The 12,598-nt window shown below is 30.3% G+C and overlaps 2 protein-coding genes across 5 annotated transcripts; one reads left to right on the plus strand and one right to left on the minus strand.

Annotated features, from left to right (window-relative positions):
- Window positions 1-2,427: 2,427 nt before the first annotated feature.
- On the plus strand, window positions 2,428-6,748 carry LOC105795081 (MADS-box protein SOC1). Of its 4 annotated transcripts, none has more exons than XM_052628644.1 (6): window positions 2,428-2,725; window positions 2,818-2,884; window positions 3,497-5,108; window positions 6,031-6,262; window positions 6,376-6,434; window positions 6,560-6,748. In XM_052628644.1, exons 3-6 carry the CDS (start codon window positions 4,927-4,929, stop codon window positions 6,594-6,596), a joined length of 510 nt encoding a protein of 169 aa, XP_052484604.1. In that variant the 5' UTR covers window positions 2,428-2,725; window positions 2,818-2,884; window positions 3,497-4,926; the 3' UTR covers window positions 6,597-6,748. The 4 variants fall into 4 exon arrangements, with proteins under 4 accessions (XP_052484604.1, XP_052484606.1, XP_052484605.1 ...); XM_052628646.1 differs by having other exon boundaries at window positions 6,031-6,109; XM_052628645.1 differs by having other exon boundaries at window positions 2,434-2,725; window positions 6,031-6,109; window positions 6,376-6,748.
- A 1,155-nt stretch (window positions 6,749-7,903) lies between these two features.
- Window positions 7,904-9,893, minus strand: LOC105795082 (metacaspase-1). Its single transcript, XM_012624551.2, has 5 exons — window positions 9,370-9,893; window positions 8,963-9,293; window positions 8,666-8,777; window positions 8,361-8,549; window positions 7,904-8,262 (listed from the first exon to the last, which is right to left on the minus strand). Exons 1-5 carry the CDS (start codon window positions 9,791-9,793, stop codon window positions 8,203-8,205), a joined length of 1,116 nt encoding a protein of 371 aa, XP_012480005.1. The 5' UTR covers window positions 9,794-9,893; the 3' UTR covers window positions 7,904-8,202.
- Window positions 9,894-12,598: the final 2,705 nt, after the last annotated feature.

Consider the following 12,598-nt stretch of genomic DNA (forward strand, 5'->3'; position numbering starts at 1 on the left):
GAAAACTAAAATAAAAAAATATTAAATTGAATAATTCAACAAAATTCAAGGGTTAAAATACAATTAATCAAAAGTTGATTAAAACCCTAGCGACATATCTCTGGTAGTTTTTTTTCTCTTTTTTTTTTCAGAATAAACAAAAAGAAAATAGGCCAAAATTATTCTTTAAATTTATGTTTTCAGTTTTCTTTTCGATATTGAGATTGAAACTGGAAAAGATGTGGATCCGCGTGATTAGATTGCTAACACTATCTTCACAAAGTGAATCTCTACCTTATAAATGTTTTCTAAATTCCTAGTGTCACTATAGCAAAACAGGCTTTTAGCGGCATGTTTAGCGGTGTTTGGAAAAAAAACGCCCCTAAAGATCGAGCATTAGCGGCGTTTTTCCAAAAAACGCCGCAAAAAACCTAAGCCTAACGGCACCGTTTTCTACCTTTCAGGGCTTTAGCAGCGTTTCTAAAAAAAACACCGCTAATGCTCAGATATTTAGCGGCATTTTTTAAGAAGTGCCGCTAATGCTCAGATCTTTAGCGGCGTTTTTCAAGAAGCGCCGCTAATGCTCGGGGCTTTAGTGCCGTTTTTGAAAAAGCGCCGCAAAAACATTTTATCTGTCTATTTACTATTTAATTTGTTTATTTATATTAATTAAAATTCAATTTATTTTTAATTGAATATTTGTTAAAATGGATAAATTTGAAATAATGACACGTAGAAATAATTTGAAATAAAAATATAGAAAATATTTGTTAAAAATGGAAAAAGTAAAATACTATTATTTAAAATAATTTTAAAATTTTTGGGTACATGATTGATTGATTTTAATTTATATATTAAATAATTTCAAATATAATTGTAAAAGATACGATAGTATTAATTTTAAAATATTTAATTTAATTATCATTATAGTTTAGGGTTTAATATATATGGTTTAGGGTATATATATGGTTAATTTAGGATTTAGGGCCGGTTTAAGAGTTACAATTATAAGGTTTATAGATTATGGAATTTGGGATTATGGATTAAGGATTCTGATTTAATGGTTGTGATTTAAGGTTTATGGGTTAGGGGTTAGAGGTTAATAATTAGGGATTTAGGGTTTATGGATTCAGTTCAAGTTAAGGTTTAGGGTTTAAATTAATTAGTGTGTTTTAATTTATATATTAAACAATGTTTAGGGGTTAGGGGTTAGGGATTCGAGGTTGGGTTAGGGTTTATGGTTTAGATTAATTAGTGTTTTTAATTTATATATTAAATAAGGTTTAGGGGTTAGTGGTTAGAGGTTTGGGGTTAAGAGTTAGTGATTTAGGGTTTAGAGATTTAGGGTCAGGTTAGGGTTTAAGGTTTAGATTAATTAATATTTTTTAATTTATATATTAAATAAGTTCTTATGTAATTGTAAAAGAGATAATAATAAATTGTAAATATTATTAATTTAAAATTGATATGCAATATACAATAATTGAATATAAAAAATTGTAAAATATGAAAGCTTTGGCGGCATTTATAGCCAAAACGCTGCTAATATGTATTAGAATTTTCCAAAACGGTGTCATTTCATCACAAGAATTTAATTTATTAGTGGCGTTTCTTCTGTAAACTCCGGAAAAGGTAATATTAGCGGTGTTTATGACTAAAAAATATTTAATCTAAACCATTTGATGTATTTAAATATTAGATTTTAAAAAATAAATAAATAAATAAATAAATGTAACAAATTGATACGGATAGGTAACTATCTATTTTGGATATATAGGACCAAATTATAACAAATAAAACAAAATACAAAAACTAAAATCATTCCACATCGAACATCTAGCAAAATAATTATATTTTAGTTAGGAAGAAATATCTCTAATAAAATGGAGATTAGATCGAAAATGAATAATATAAGATCATGATTAACGTCTCAATCTTTAATAGAAATTTGATATGTGAGAGATTAATTGCTTACATTGGATAATTCTAACTTAATAATTAATTACAGTCATTTAATCATTTTTCTTATTAAAATATACGATATTTATTTTGAGAGTACTTGATTTTTTTATAAAAATTCAATTTATAAAAATAATAATAAATGTTTTATAAAATCACTTAACTAATAATTTTAATGAGACAAAATAAAATATTTTAACATAGCAAAACAATATCGTTTTATTCCAAATGAAATAATTTTTTGCGGCATTTTTATGAAAAACGCCGCAAAAGATAAGCAATAGCGACGTTTTTAAAAAAAAGCACAAAAAATAATTTTACTTTAAAAAATAACGACATTTTATATAGTAAAACAATATCGTTTTATTCCAAATAAAATAATTTTCTATGGTATTTTTATGAAAAATACCACAAAAGATAAGCAATATAAAAACGTCACAAAAAATAATTTTACTTTGAAAAAAAAATCCCATTTTATAAAATCCCTTCCCCCCTCAAACCCCAACTTTCCCCCTTGAAACCCCCAACTTTACAAACATACCGTCCTTAAAAACTTTTAACTCCATGCTCATTGCTATCTTTTCTTCCTCAGCCCCAATTTTTAAACGCCCAAACTTTCCAAGGACTTGACTTCAATTTTCTCCAGGGACGAACTTATAGAGCTTGATGCGCGTGCTTATTCTAATTGTAATGAGCCAATTACTTGTATGGCAGCGTCTTTTGCTTGGGAGAAATGATGGATCTGTTACTTGCTTCCAACTTGGCTTGCTTCACCAAACTGTTTCTGGTATCTAATCTTTTTACAACTCATTCTTATTTTGTTATGTTATGGTTGTTATCGCATGTAAAACTTTCTGACTCTTAACTTTCCCAATTTAGGTTTTGTATCTGAACTGCGTGATGATTCAGGGGTTAGCCTAGGTCGCTTGTGGGGTTTCATGTCAAGGTATCTTTTTTTCTACATTGAGTAATAAATATATGTCCATTGTGCAAAAAGTATTGTACTCATCTGGGAATGTATATTTACTAAACTTGCCTGTTTTAATGATCTATATTTGGCAAAAATTCAGTATAAGTCATCAAAATGTGCTTTAGGCTGTCTTTGAAATTTTGAATCATGGGAAAAATGTGAAGACATTGAAATGTATTAAATGTGAAAGAATTGAAAGTATAATATATGGGAGAAAACATTTTCCAATCTTGTTTGAGTGTGAAGGGAAAATGAGAGGATAAACTAAGAGACCAATTAAAGGAAAAGGATTCCAGTTTTTTCTTTTAAAATACTGTTTCCATCTTGTTTTCTTGTTCATTTTCCTTCACTTTTTTTCTAACATCTAAATTAGCATTAATTTTCTTTATCAAGTGTGATTTGGCTTATGTAGTGTTCGTTTGCATGTTGTCTGAAAAGCTTAAAATTATGGTTGGACAAGATGAATAGGTCTAGTGTTTTGCTGTTTACCTGCTATAGTTATAAATGGTTTACTCTCTGTACCTCCAAAAAACTTCTTCTGAATCAACTTTCGTATTGGTTCTTGTTCCATCTCATTGATGGTGGCAGCTACTAGAGTTGTCTACTAACTTCCATACCACAAGTCTTAGGATCTTGGTGGATGCCCAAGGATTGCGTTGGAGAGAGGTTTGGAGTGAGAACGTTTTCTTCTAATTGATATTCTCAGTAAGTTAATTTTCACTGGTATTAGGATTCAATATAGTGCGTATGATAGTCCTGTTAGGAATAGGTTTCTTACTAAACTCTAACCAGGAGTTAGATACATGCGAGTGTGTATAGATGAATGGATTTGACACGATTTGACCTAACCTATAATCCAACATAGCTGGAAATGGTTAAACTTATGTTTTGAATTTTATGCTTGATTTGATTATATCTGTGTCACAATCATTGTTTTCTCTTCTAATGGGTCAACAAAGAGGTAAAATGTCCACCTTTATTTAATCAATCTTTGTCGTCACTTTTTTTAAGAAATATGTAAATTCTTTAAGAGTTCTCTCCGGGTAAAATTGGATTTAAAGGTATTTTTTACTCGATTTAAATTCAAATTTTAGATAAAATAAAATAAAATTGGAATAGAATTGAGTCGAACTCGAATACAGAGAAATGCTCTAAACTTGATTGAGTGCTATTATAAAAGTTAAACCGCAGGTGCAGAGTCGTTGAAGTCTGGGTCTATTGATGAAAGAGGCGACAAGGAGGTTAGTATATCTTCTAAAACCACTGTTGAGTATCAAATTTGTCAACTTGTTGGGAAATCTTGGACTATGAGGTTAAGCTTTACGAGATGGTCTTTTGCCGGTTGAGTATGAAATAAGTTAGACCCTTTGTTACATTTCGCAGTATCATAGCTTTAATTGAAATAGAAATAGTTAATTAGTTACTTTAGTATTACTCTGAATTGTGTGACATCTATCGTTTACTTAACTTCAAAGCACTTGATGAAATGGGAGACCGTATAAATGAGCTGGAGCAGAGCATCAATGACCTAAAAGCAGAGATAGGAATGGAGGGCTCTCCATCCCCTTTAGCCCCACCTAAGCAAAAGTCAGACGGAGCGAATCAAGAGGATGACTCTGCATAAAACTTGGCCAAAGATTGTATTTAGCGGTTAATTGTGAATGCAATTCATTCTAATTTGGTGATATCTTGTTTTGGGTTTAGATGATTTCGATCTTAGCTTTCAGTTGTTTTTAATTTGGGTTCTGAGGTTTATTTATTGCGTGTGGTTTTAGATCATTAGGGACACAGTTCACTTCAGAGTTATGTTAATTTGGTTTTGAGTTAAATTTTGTATGATCCAATTGAGTTGAGTTAAAAAAGGGTTTTCTGGGTTTTATAATTTGCTTCTTTAATAACTGCTTTTCTTTTTTTGTTCATTTATATTCTTATGTTTTCCATGTGTTTGTTTTAATGCCTGTTTGGTATTTAATATATATATATGTTTTGTTGGCTTTGAAGGTACGAAGATCCTCATCATGGTGAGGGGAAAAGCACAAATGAGGCGCATAGAGAACGATACGAGCAGGCAAGTTACATTCTCAAAACGACGAAATGGGCTACTAAAGAAAGCTTTTGAACTATCAGTTCTTTGTGATGCTGAAGTTGCTTTAATCATCTTCTCTCCTAAAGGCAAGCTCTTTGAATTTGCAAGCTGTAGGTAAATAATATTTTTCTTTAAACCCCCCATCCTTTTCAATTAATTTGCTGTTCAGCACCAATTTTCATACTTAGGGTTGTTTGATTCTGCCATAAAAACTCTCACTTACGCAGATCATTACTCTCCACAACATTGTTCTTTCATGTGGGGTTTTTTCAAGAACCAAAATTAAACTATATTTTATGACTAATCCCTAATTACTATAACAACTTCGTGACTAGAATGATGCCGGTTTATAGGACTAACCAAAAGTGAAACCAAAAATATTTAAACTGTACCTTGTCCTAAAAGATAAACTTGAAAATTTTCCTTGTATATGGTGGTGGCTTGAAAAATAATGTTTATTTGAAAGAAAGGGTACAATTTTCTGATAACCTTGTAGTACTATCCCTTTCATCATGTACTGGTATTATTGCGGTATAAAACAATGTTTTTTCTTAAACTATATTTCTAAAATAAAAGGGTGTCTTGGAAGTATCATATGGAAATGGTTATTTTATTTGTAGGTCTTTTTTAATCTATTTATGTAGTATTAGTCTTATTAGAAAAATATATAATTGGATGTTATTCATGTTTAAATCCAATAATTTCTTCAGAGAAAAGACCGCAACATTAGTCAACTTTGTTTACCTAATGTCTGAATGATCTACAGATGATTTCATATATGACTCTGATCATTGTTTGAAAATGTTTATGTCATGTTTTATATGTACATAGATATTTTCTTTCATCTTTGAAATTCATTGTGGAAATGCTTAATGATACTGTTTAGTTAATCATTTTTTTTTTCATTTGAGGTTTTTATTGCATTTATGCCTATATACATGTAGCTTCTGTCCCAATTAAAACATTGTTTGGTTTTTAATTACAAGCTTTTCCATGCATTGATTTGTGTTGCTATTTGGATATATCATTTATTTAGCATGCAGCAAACTATAGAACGTTATAGGTGGCATACAAAGGATAACAAAACCAATAAGCCAATTGAACAAAACCTGCAGGTTAGCATGTCTTTTGTTTTTGATGTCTTAATGCAATTAATTATAGATTTATTTATGATTTTCATCTCTTTACTTTATATAGATTCTCCTCCATTTGTTAGTAAACACATGAATTTGAATCGCTTGTTTTTGTTAATTGTCACCTATAAATTGGTAAGGTTTAACATTATTGTCCTATTGGATTAATTTCATGTAAATATAAATTATATATATACCCAGGTTATTAATTTCATGTTTTTATGGTGCATATTGACTGAGAATGGCAGCATCTAAAGGCTGAATCAGCAAACATGTTGAAGACAGAGGATCTTGAAGTTTCAAGAAGGTATTGGTCTTTTTATAAGATTCAACCCCCCACCAAAATATATATTGGGGTTAAAATATAAGGTAAGTCCATGTACTCTTAAAAATTTTGATCCATCTGGACATTAAAGGCTTTCTGCCATGCAGCAATAAGCTCCAGTTGCAGGCTTTTTGGCATATGTAGAATTATCTCGGCACTCACAAATGCTTTTGCTTGCCAAGGATGTTTCTGGTCTACTTAGATGAACAATGCTTATTTGTTTTTTTGTTTTCTTTTAACTATAAATGATAAGAATGGAGTCTTAATGACAATTATTATCAATGCTCTTTTACTCAGTTTCTAGTGCTGCAAGTGTGAGCTAAGAAGAAAAGCTATTTTTTTTTCTTGTTTGTAAAATTGCTAAAACGTGTGTGCTTATGATAGAAACGTGTGTGCTAAAACTGACTACTGCAAATATGACAACCAGCTCCTCACACTTTTTAAGTCTTCGCTCTACTTCGCAGGCCTTGTTTCTACATTTGGAGCCTCCTATGTTACTAGAAACAAAGGACGTCGAGCCAGCATCCTTGTTGGTGCAATCAGCATCCTTGTAGGAAAATAGAGGGAGAAGTAGAAGATAATGGAAAATAATGAAAAAAAAGATAGTTAAAAGAACATAAAAGAAAAAATTAAATTGTTCAAAATGAAAAAAAATATGGGGACCAATTATATAATTTAACCTGATTTTTTTGTTTGAAATGATGATTTAATGCGCCACATTAGCTTACCATTATACCGTTAACGACAATTAATGGCTCAATGACTAAAATGTTACAATACGATAATATAAGTGACTAAAACATAACATTTCAAACATAAGTGACTAAAACGTAATCTGAAGTAAACAAAAGTGACTATGGGTGTAATTTATCCTATTTTTTATCCTTAAAAGTATATAGTTTAAGGTTTAAATTTCAAAAACATAATATAATATTTATCATAGAAATAAATATTATTTAATTAAAATATTTTTTAAAAAGTCATGTTTTTAGCTGCGTTTGTCAAAAAGCGCCGTTAAAAATCATTTTTATAGTGGCGTTTGTAGTATAAGCGTCGCTAAAGGTCATGTTAGCGGCGTTTATTCTTTAAAACGCCTCAAGCATTAGTGGCGTTGTCAACAGCAGCGTTTTTTGGGCACTTTTACTTTTAGCGGCGTTAAAAAGCGACGCTAAAGGCCTAAAAAACGCTGCTAAAAGTCTATTTTGGTGTAGTGTGTAGATTACTCATAGTTCTTGATAACCGAACCTAGTACTCATACGAAAACGAAGAAAGAATTGAACAAGGATGACAACCACCTTTGCTCAAGGTATAAATTCTTCTAGTATATTTTGAATACGATAACATGATAAAATTATTTAAACTAGTTCTAAATGGAATCTGATTCGTTGTATATTTTAATTTCCACTAAATTCCTTGATTGTTTCGATTCTATAATGAGATTAACTAAGATATGTTTCAACCCAACAGACGACATTAAAGCATTTATTATTAATTTGGAAGCATTGTACATTGTACATTGTTCATCATACAGAGAGAATACACAGTGCATTAATAATAAAAATGTTTTAGGTACACTCCAGAGATCACCTAATGACGATGATCCAACCTTTTATTTTTCTTCAACCTTTTTATTGATTGTGGGTAATAACGATCTTTGTTCAGCCAACATCTCACGGCTCTGAATCAATCAGCGATATATATATACATACATATATGTATACATATATAATGTTGCAGCAATATAATTTGTTTACAGGAACAAATGCTTTTTGTAAACGTCGAACTCTGCCGAAGACGAAAGAAGTGGTGTCTACATACTCCCAATAAGAAATCAAAAACAAGGAATTAAGCCATGCATATTGAAATGTAATGTTAAACAAGAAATGGATTAAGTGTATAGTAAATGACCTGTGAGAAATTGGAGTTGAAGAGTCTCCTCAAGAATCTTGTATTAGCAAGGCAACTAGATTGGTTAACGTTATCAAGGGTTTCTTTAATTAAATCGAATAAGTCTCCATACGTCGGGCCTGGTAATTTCTTCAGAATCTCCGCCAATATGTAGGTCAGTGCACCGTTCATCTTGCCGGCGGTAAATGCCTGCACCAGTATTCATGTGTTGTAAATTCATTATGAGAATTTAAGTTCTATATTCATCATCATCATCATCCATGGATAGTTAATATTTGAAAAAATGAAAAAAAATTTACACTTACAGAGGTATCGGCAGCGGCTTGGTGATCAAGACAAGCACCAATAGAAATAGCTAATCCACCATTTGTACGTTTCTCCGCACCCGACGGAGGACTGCTGTTTACCCATTTTTTCCTGTTTAATGAGGATGATGATAAAGTAAGGGTATAATGAAGAGGTTGTTTGAGTACTGCCTCTCACTTTCAAATGGGAAAAAAGGTTCAGTTCGTTGAACTTAGAGAATAGAATATCTGTTTATCTGATATTCTTACTTATCATCGAAAGGCAAAAAAAATTCTTTGGGAATATGAGAAGCTTACTCTTTACTCATATAAACTTTGGGAAGATCTAAAATGGTTCCGCTATGGCAAGCGTCAACAATGGCATGAAGCGTAACGCCAGGGGTGAGTGGCCGAACGATGAGGGTATTAAGATCATTATCCACTATCATCCCCGCTTCTTGGAAATCAACCGGACATATAGTTTCATCGAATCCATCATCCTCATCGTTGTTAAAATCCGGTTGCCGTAACCCATGACCGGAGTAGAAAAACACCAACGAATCTCCCTGCCGGCTGTCACTCACCAACCATCTCAATGAATCCTCGATGTTTTTCCTCGTCGGTATAAACCGTGGGTCCGACTCCTCTTCTGCAGTTTTTCTTTTTCCATTAATCATCACAACGAAAATGGTAAAACATTAAACAAATATAACTGAAGAACATACCGGTGAGAACCCGAATGAAATGTCCAGGGTACCCGAAATTGTTAATCAACAAATCTCTCATGTTTCTGACGTCGTTAATGGTTCCTTTAAGTCTATACTGCTTCAAGTTGTTGTAAGTGATTCCGCAAAGCACAGCTCGCTTGCTTGATCTGATCTTCATCGAGTTGAAAGCCGAGGGGTCGGGATTTAAGGAAGGAGTTACCGTACTTTGATGCACTTTTCCTCTGATTTGGCTATAAAAGCATCTCATTCGGCTGCGTAGCCCATACTGCTGCTGCTGGCTCGAAGAATATTGTTCATCGGCTGGAATGGGAAGATAGTTAGGTTTGCATGAAGGGCATTCAACATCTGCACCTTTGGTCACTGATTTCGCCATAAATCTTTGCCTGCATCGTGAGCAAGGTGTGCTTCTTCGCATATCCATGCTTGCCGATGGATGCTTTCTCAGATGTTGGCGAGAAGAAAAAAGAGGGTTTTACAAATTGTTACTTATAACTAAATAATTTTGTAATCCACGGATTATGAGGCGACTGATCTTTGGGTTTTATAAGCATCGATGATGAAGATTAGTGTAAAGAAATGGTGAAATTATTTACATATTACTCACTAAAATTTTAGGTAACACATGAATAATATAATTTAACCAAAATTTCAAAATCCAAAAGTTCAAGGATTAAAATTGAATAATTTATAAAATACAAAGGTTAAAATTAATCAAATTAAAATATAGAAACTAAATCTACGACTTTCATAAAATATAAAAACTAATAGTAAATTTTAACTTTAAATCTAATTCGAGTATTGTGAAAAAAAAGAGAGTACTAATTCACAGTATCCGTAAAGTACTTTTCGAGTTAAGTTATAATTCGATTCTTGCAAAACAAAAATTAATTAGAACTACTGTGATTTGACAATCAAAAGAATAATGCCTAAAAGGAAGATTTATGATAGGTACCATACTAATGCCTAAAAGGAATCTAACGTAAAATGATTAAATTAATTTTGAAAAAATAATTAAATAAACACCTTCTATATTATGAGTAGGGAATGATTCTACGACAAATAATTTTATTACCTTTTATTTTTGATAGTGTTTCAAAATAAAATTCTAAACATTTTGTAAAATTAATTTTAATTTTTTCAAATATAAATAAACTTTAAATTACTAATATTACAATATTTTTAAACATTAATTTCATTATAGGTTCATTTTTTAACATTTAAATTAGATGATAATGCGTTTCAGTGTAGTTGAATCTAAGTTTGTATTGATAACAATACTGATATCAATCGAGTTAAGACACAATCGGCGGTTACAATAATTTTAAAGATGGTAGTAATTGCACATTTAAGAAAAAAAAAGATGAAACCCTTTCTTTTTTTTCTAGAAGTTTTGACTTATTTTATTCTCAGAAATTAAGCTTAGTCGTTCTTTAGTAGTGGAGAAGCTTTAATAGGTGAAGGTACATATGCTTCGCATTAAGCGGCTTTTAAGAGTCGGGGGAAGGAAATTTGTTATTAATTTTCGTAAATTTGAATTTGGATTTTATTTTTAGGAATTTATCTCTTTATAGTTTTTTTTTAAAATCCATAAACAGGAAAGAAACTCAAATTTGGTCAGCATTCAAAGTCAACTTAGATTTTTACGTGGCATCAACGAAAACATGATATTTTACTGTCCTCGTTTTCGTAAAATCACGTTATTTGCCAACAAACTATTTCCACTTCAACATATGTTGTAGTGAATGGATTACCGCGTTTGATGAATGCTCTTTGTCTACTTTGTCAATGAAATTAATAGCTGTTAAGCTGTCCATATTGAGAATCAAATTTTTAGTCTCCACCATGCCATATTTAGACTATCTTATCTAAATATAAATTTAATATAAAAAAATATTAAAATAATATGTTTAAATTCAATAAGTAGAAGATTATTATGGGTTTTTTACATGAATAATATAAAATAAGTTAATATATACGAAAGTAGGATAACAGGAATAATATTTATGAGAATAGGTAAAATACACAGTAAAATATGGGTGTCGCTTAACCAACGACAGCACCACTTTATTTCTAATAAAAATTTCATTTTCCTGGGTGCAGTCGGATCAATCGGTAGCACCCATATTTTGTATGATACATATAATTTTTTTTAGTATATAGGAAAAAAAAATATTTTTTTAATTTGGTGCAGCCGATGTGTCAGGCAGCACCCAAAAACTTTTAAAAAAATTAGCTGAAAAAAGGAACTCGTGTTTTAAATGATTTTTTTATATTAAAAACATGAACTCGTGACCGAATGATTGCTATTATTCTAGAAAAAGAAATAAGTAGAATAGGGCAAATTTTTATGAAGAATAAAAAACTTCAATTTAAAAAAAAAAGAGCATTTATATTTTAATTTAATATTTTTGTACTTTGAAAAAGTTATTTTCCATTTTACTAAATGCAAAAGATTTACTTACCAAAAATACTCTCAAACTAGTATAGTAAGTTTTTATGATTTTTATCACAAAACTTCTTGTATTATATTATATATTGTTTTTTTGTTTTTTATTGAAAAAAATGGGGACAAATTAATCCTTGTATGTTTGACGAGCGAGCAAAACAACCTCTTCGTTAAAATTGCATGGTTAAATGTTTATTTTGGTGTTTATAAGGTATAATAACAAATTTAACCTCAACCTTTACAATTTTATTTAATTTGACCACTACTCTTTTATTGGATCGGTATTGTTGTTTTTAATAAAAAATTTATAACTTTTAATAAATTTTGTTTATACTTTTATGATTTTTAATAATTTTAAAATTTTAAAAGGGCTTAATTGATTTTTTTCAATTTGTTACTAAGACCTTTTGACCCTTTAGCCTTATTAGTTTCAAAAATTTCTAGTTTATAGAGTTAAATTAAATAAATCAGAAGATTGAGGGCTAAATTTGTTATTATATCTTATATATAAACACCAAATTTTAACAAAGGAATTGTTTTGCTCACTCATACAAAAGCTAATTTGTCCAATTTTTCAATAGAAAAATTAAAATACAATCTAAAATATAGTACAAAAGATTTTATGATGCTTTTACAATAAATCCTTTTCATGAAAATACTTAATTTTCTTTACTTTTATTTTTTAAAACATCTCTGGACAAACACATTTTACTTTACTATGTATAATTTATAAATTTAATCATTTTACTTTAATTTGGTCATTTGTAGACCTTATACTTT

The sequence above is a fragment of the Gossypium raimondii genome, chromosome 3 (assembly GCF_025698545.1).
Source record: "Gossypium raimondii isolate GPD5lz chromosome 3, ASM2569854v1, whole genome shotgun sequence".
NCBI lineage: Eukaryota > Viridiplantae > Streptophyta > Magnoliopsida > Malvales > Malvaceae > Gossypium > Gossypium raimondii.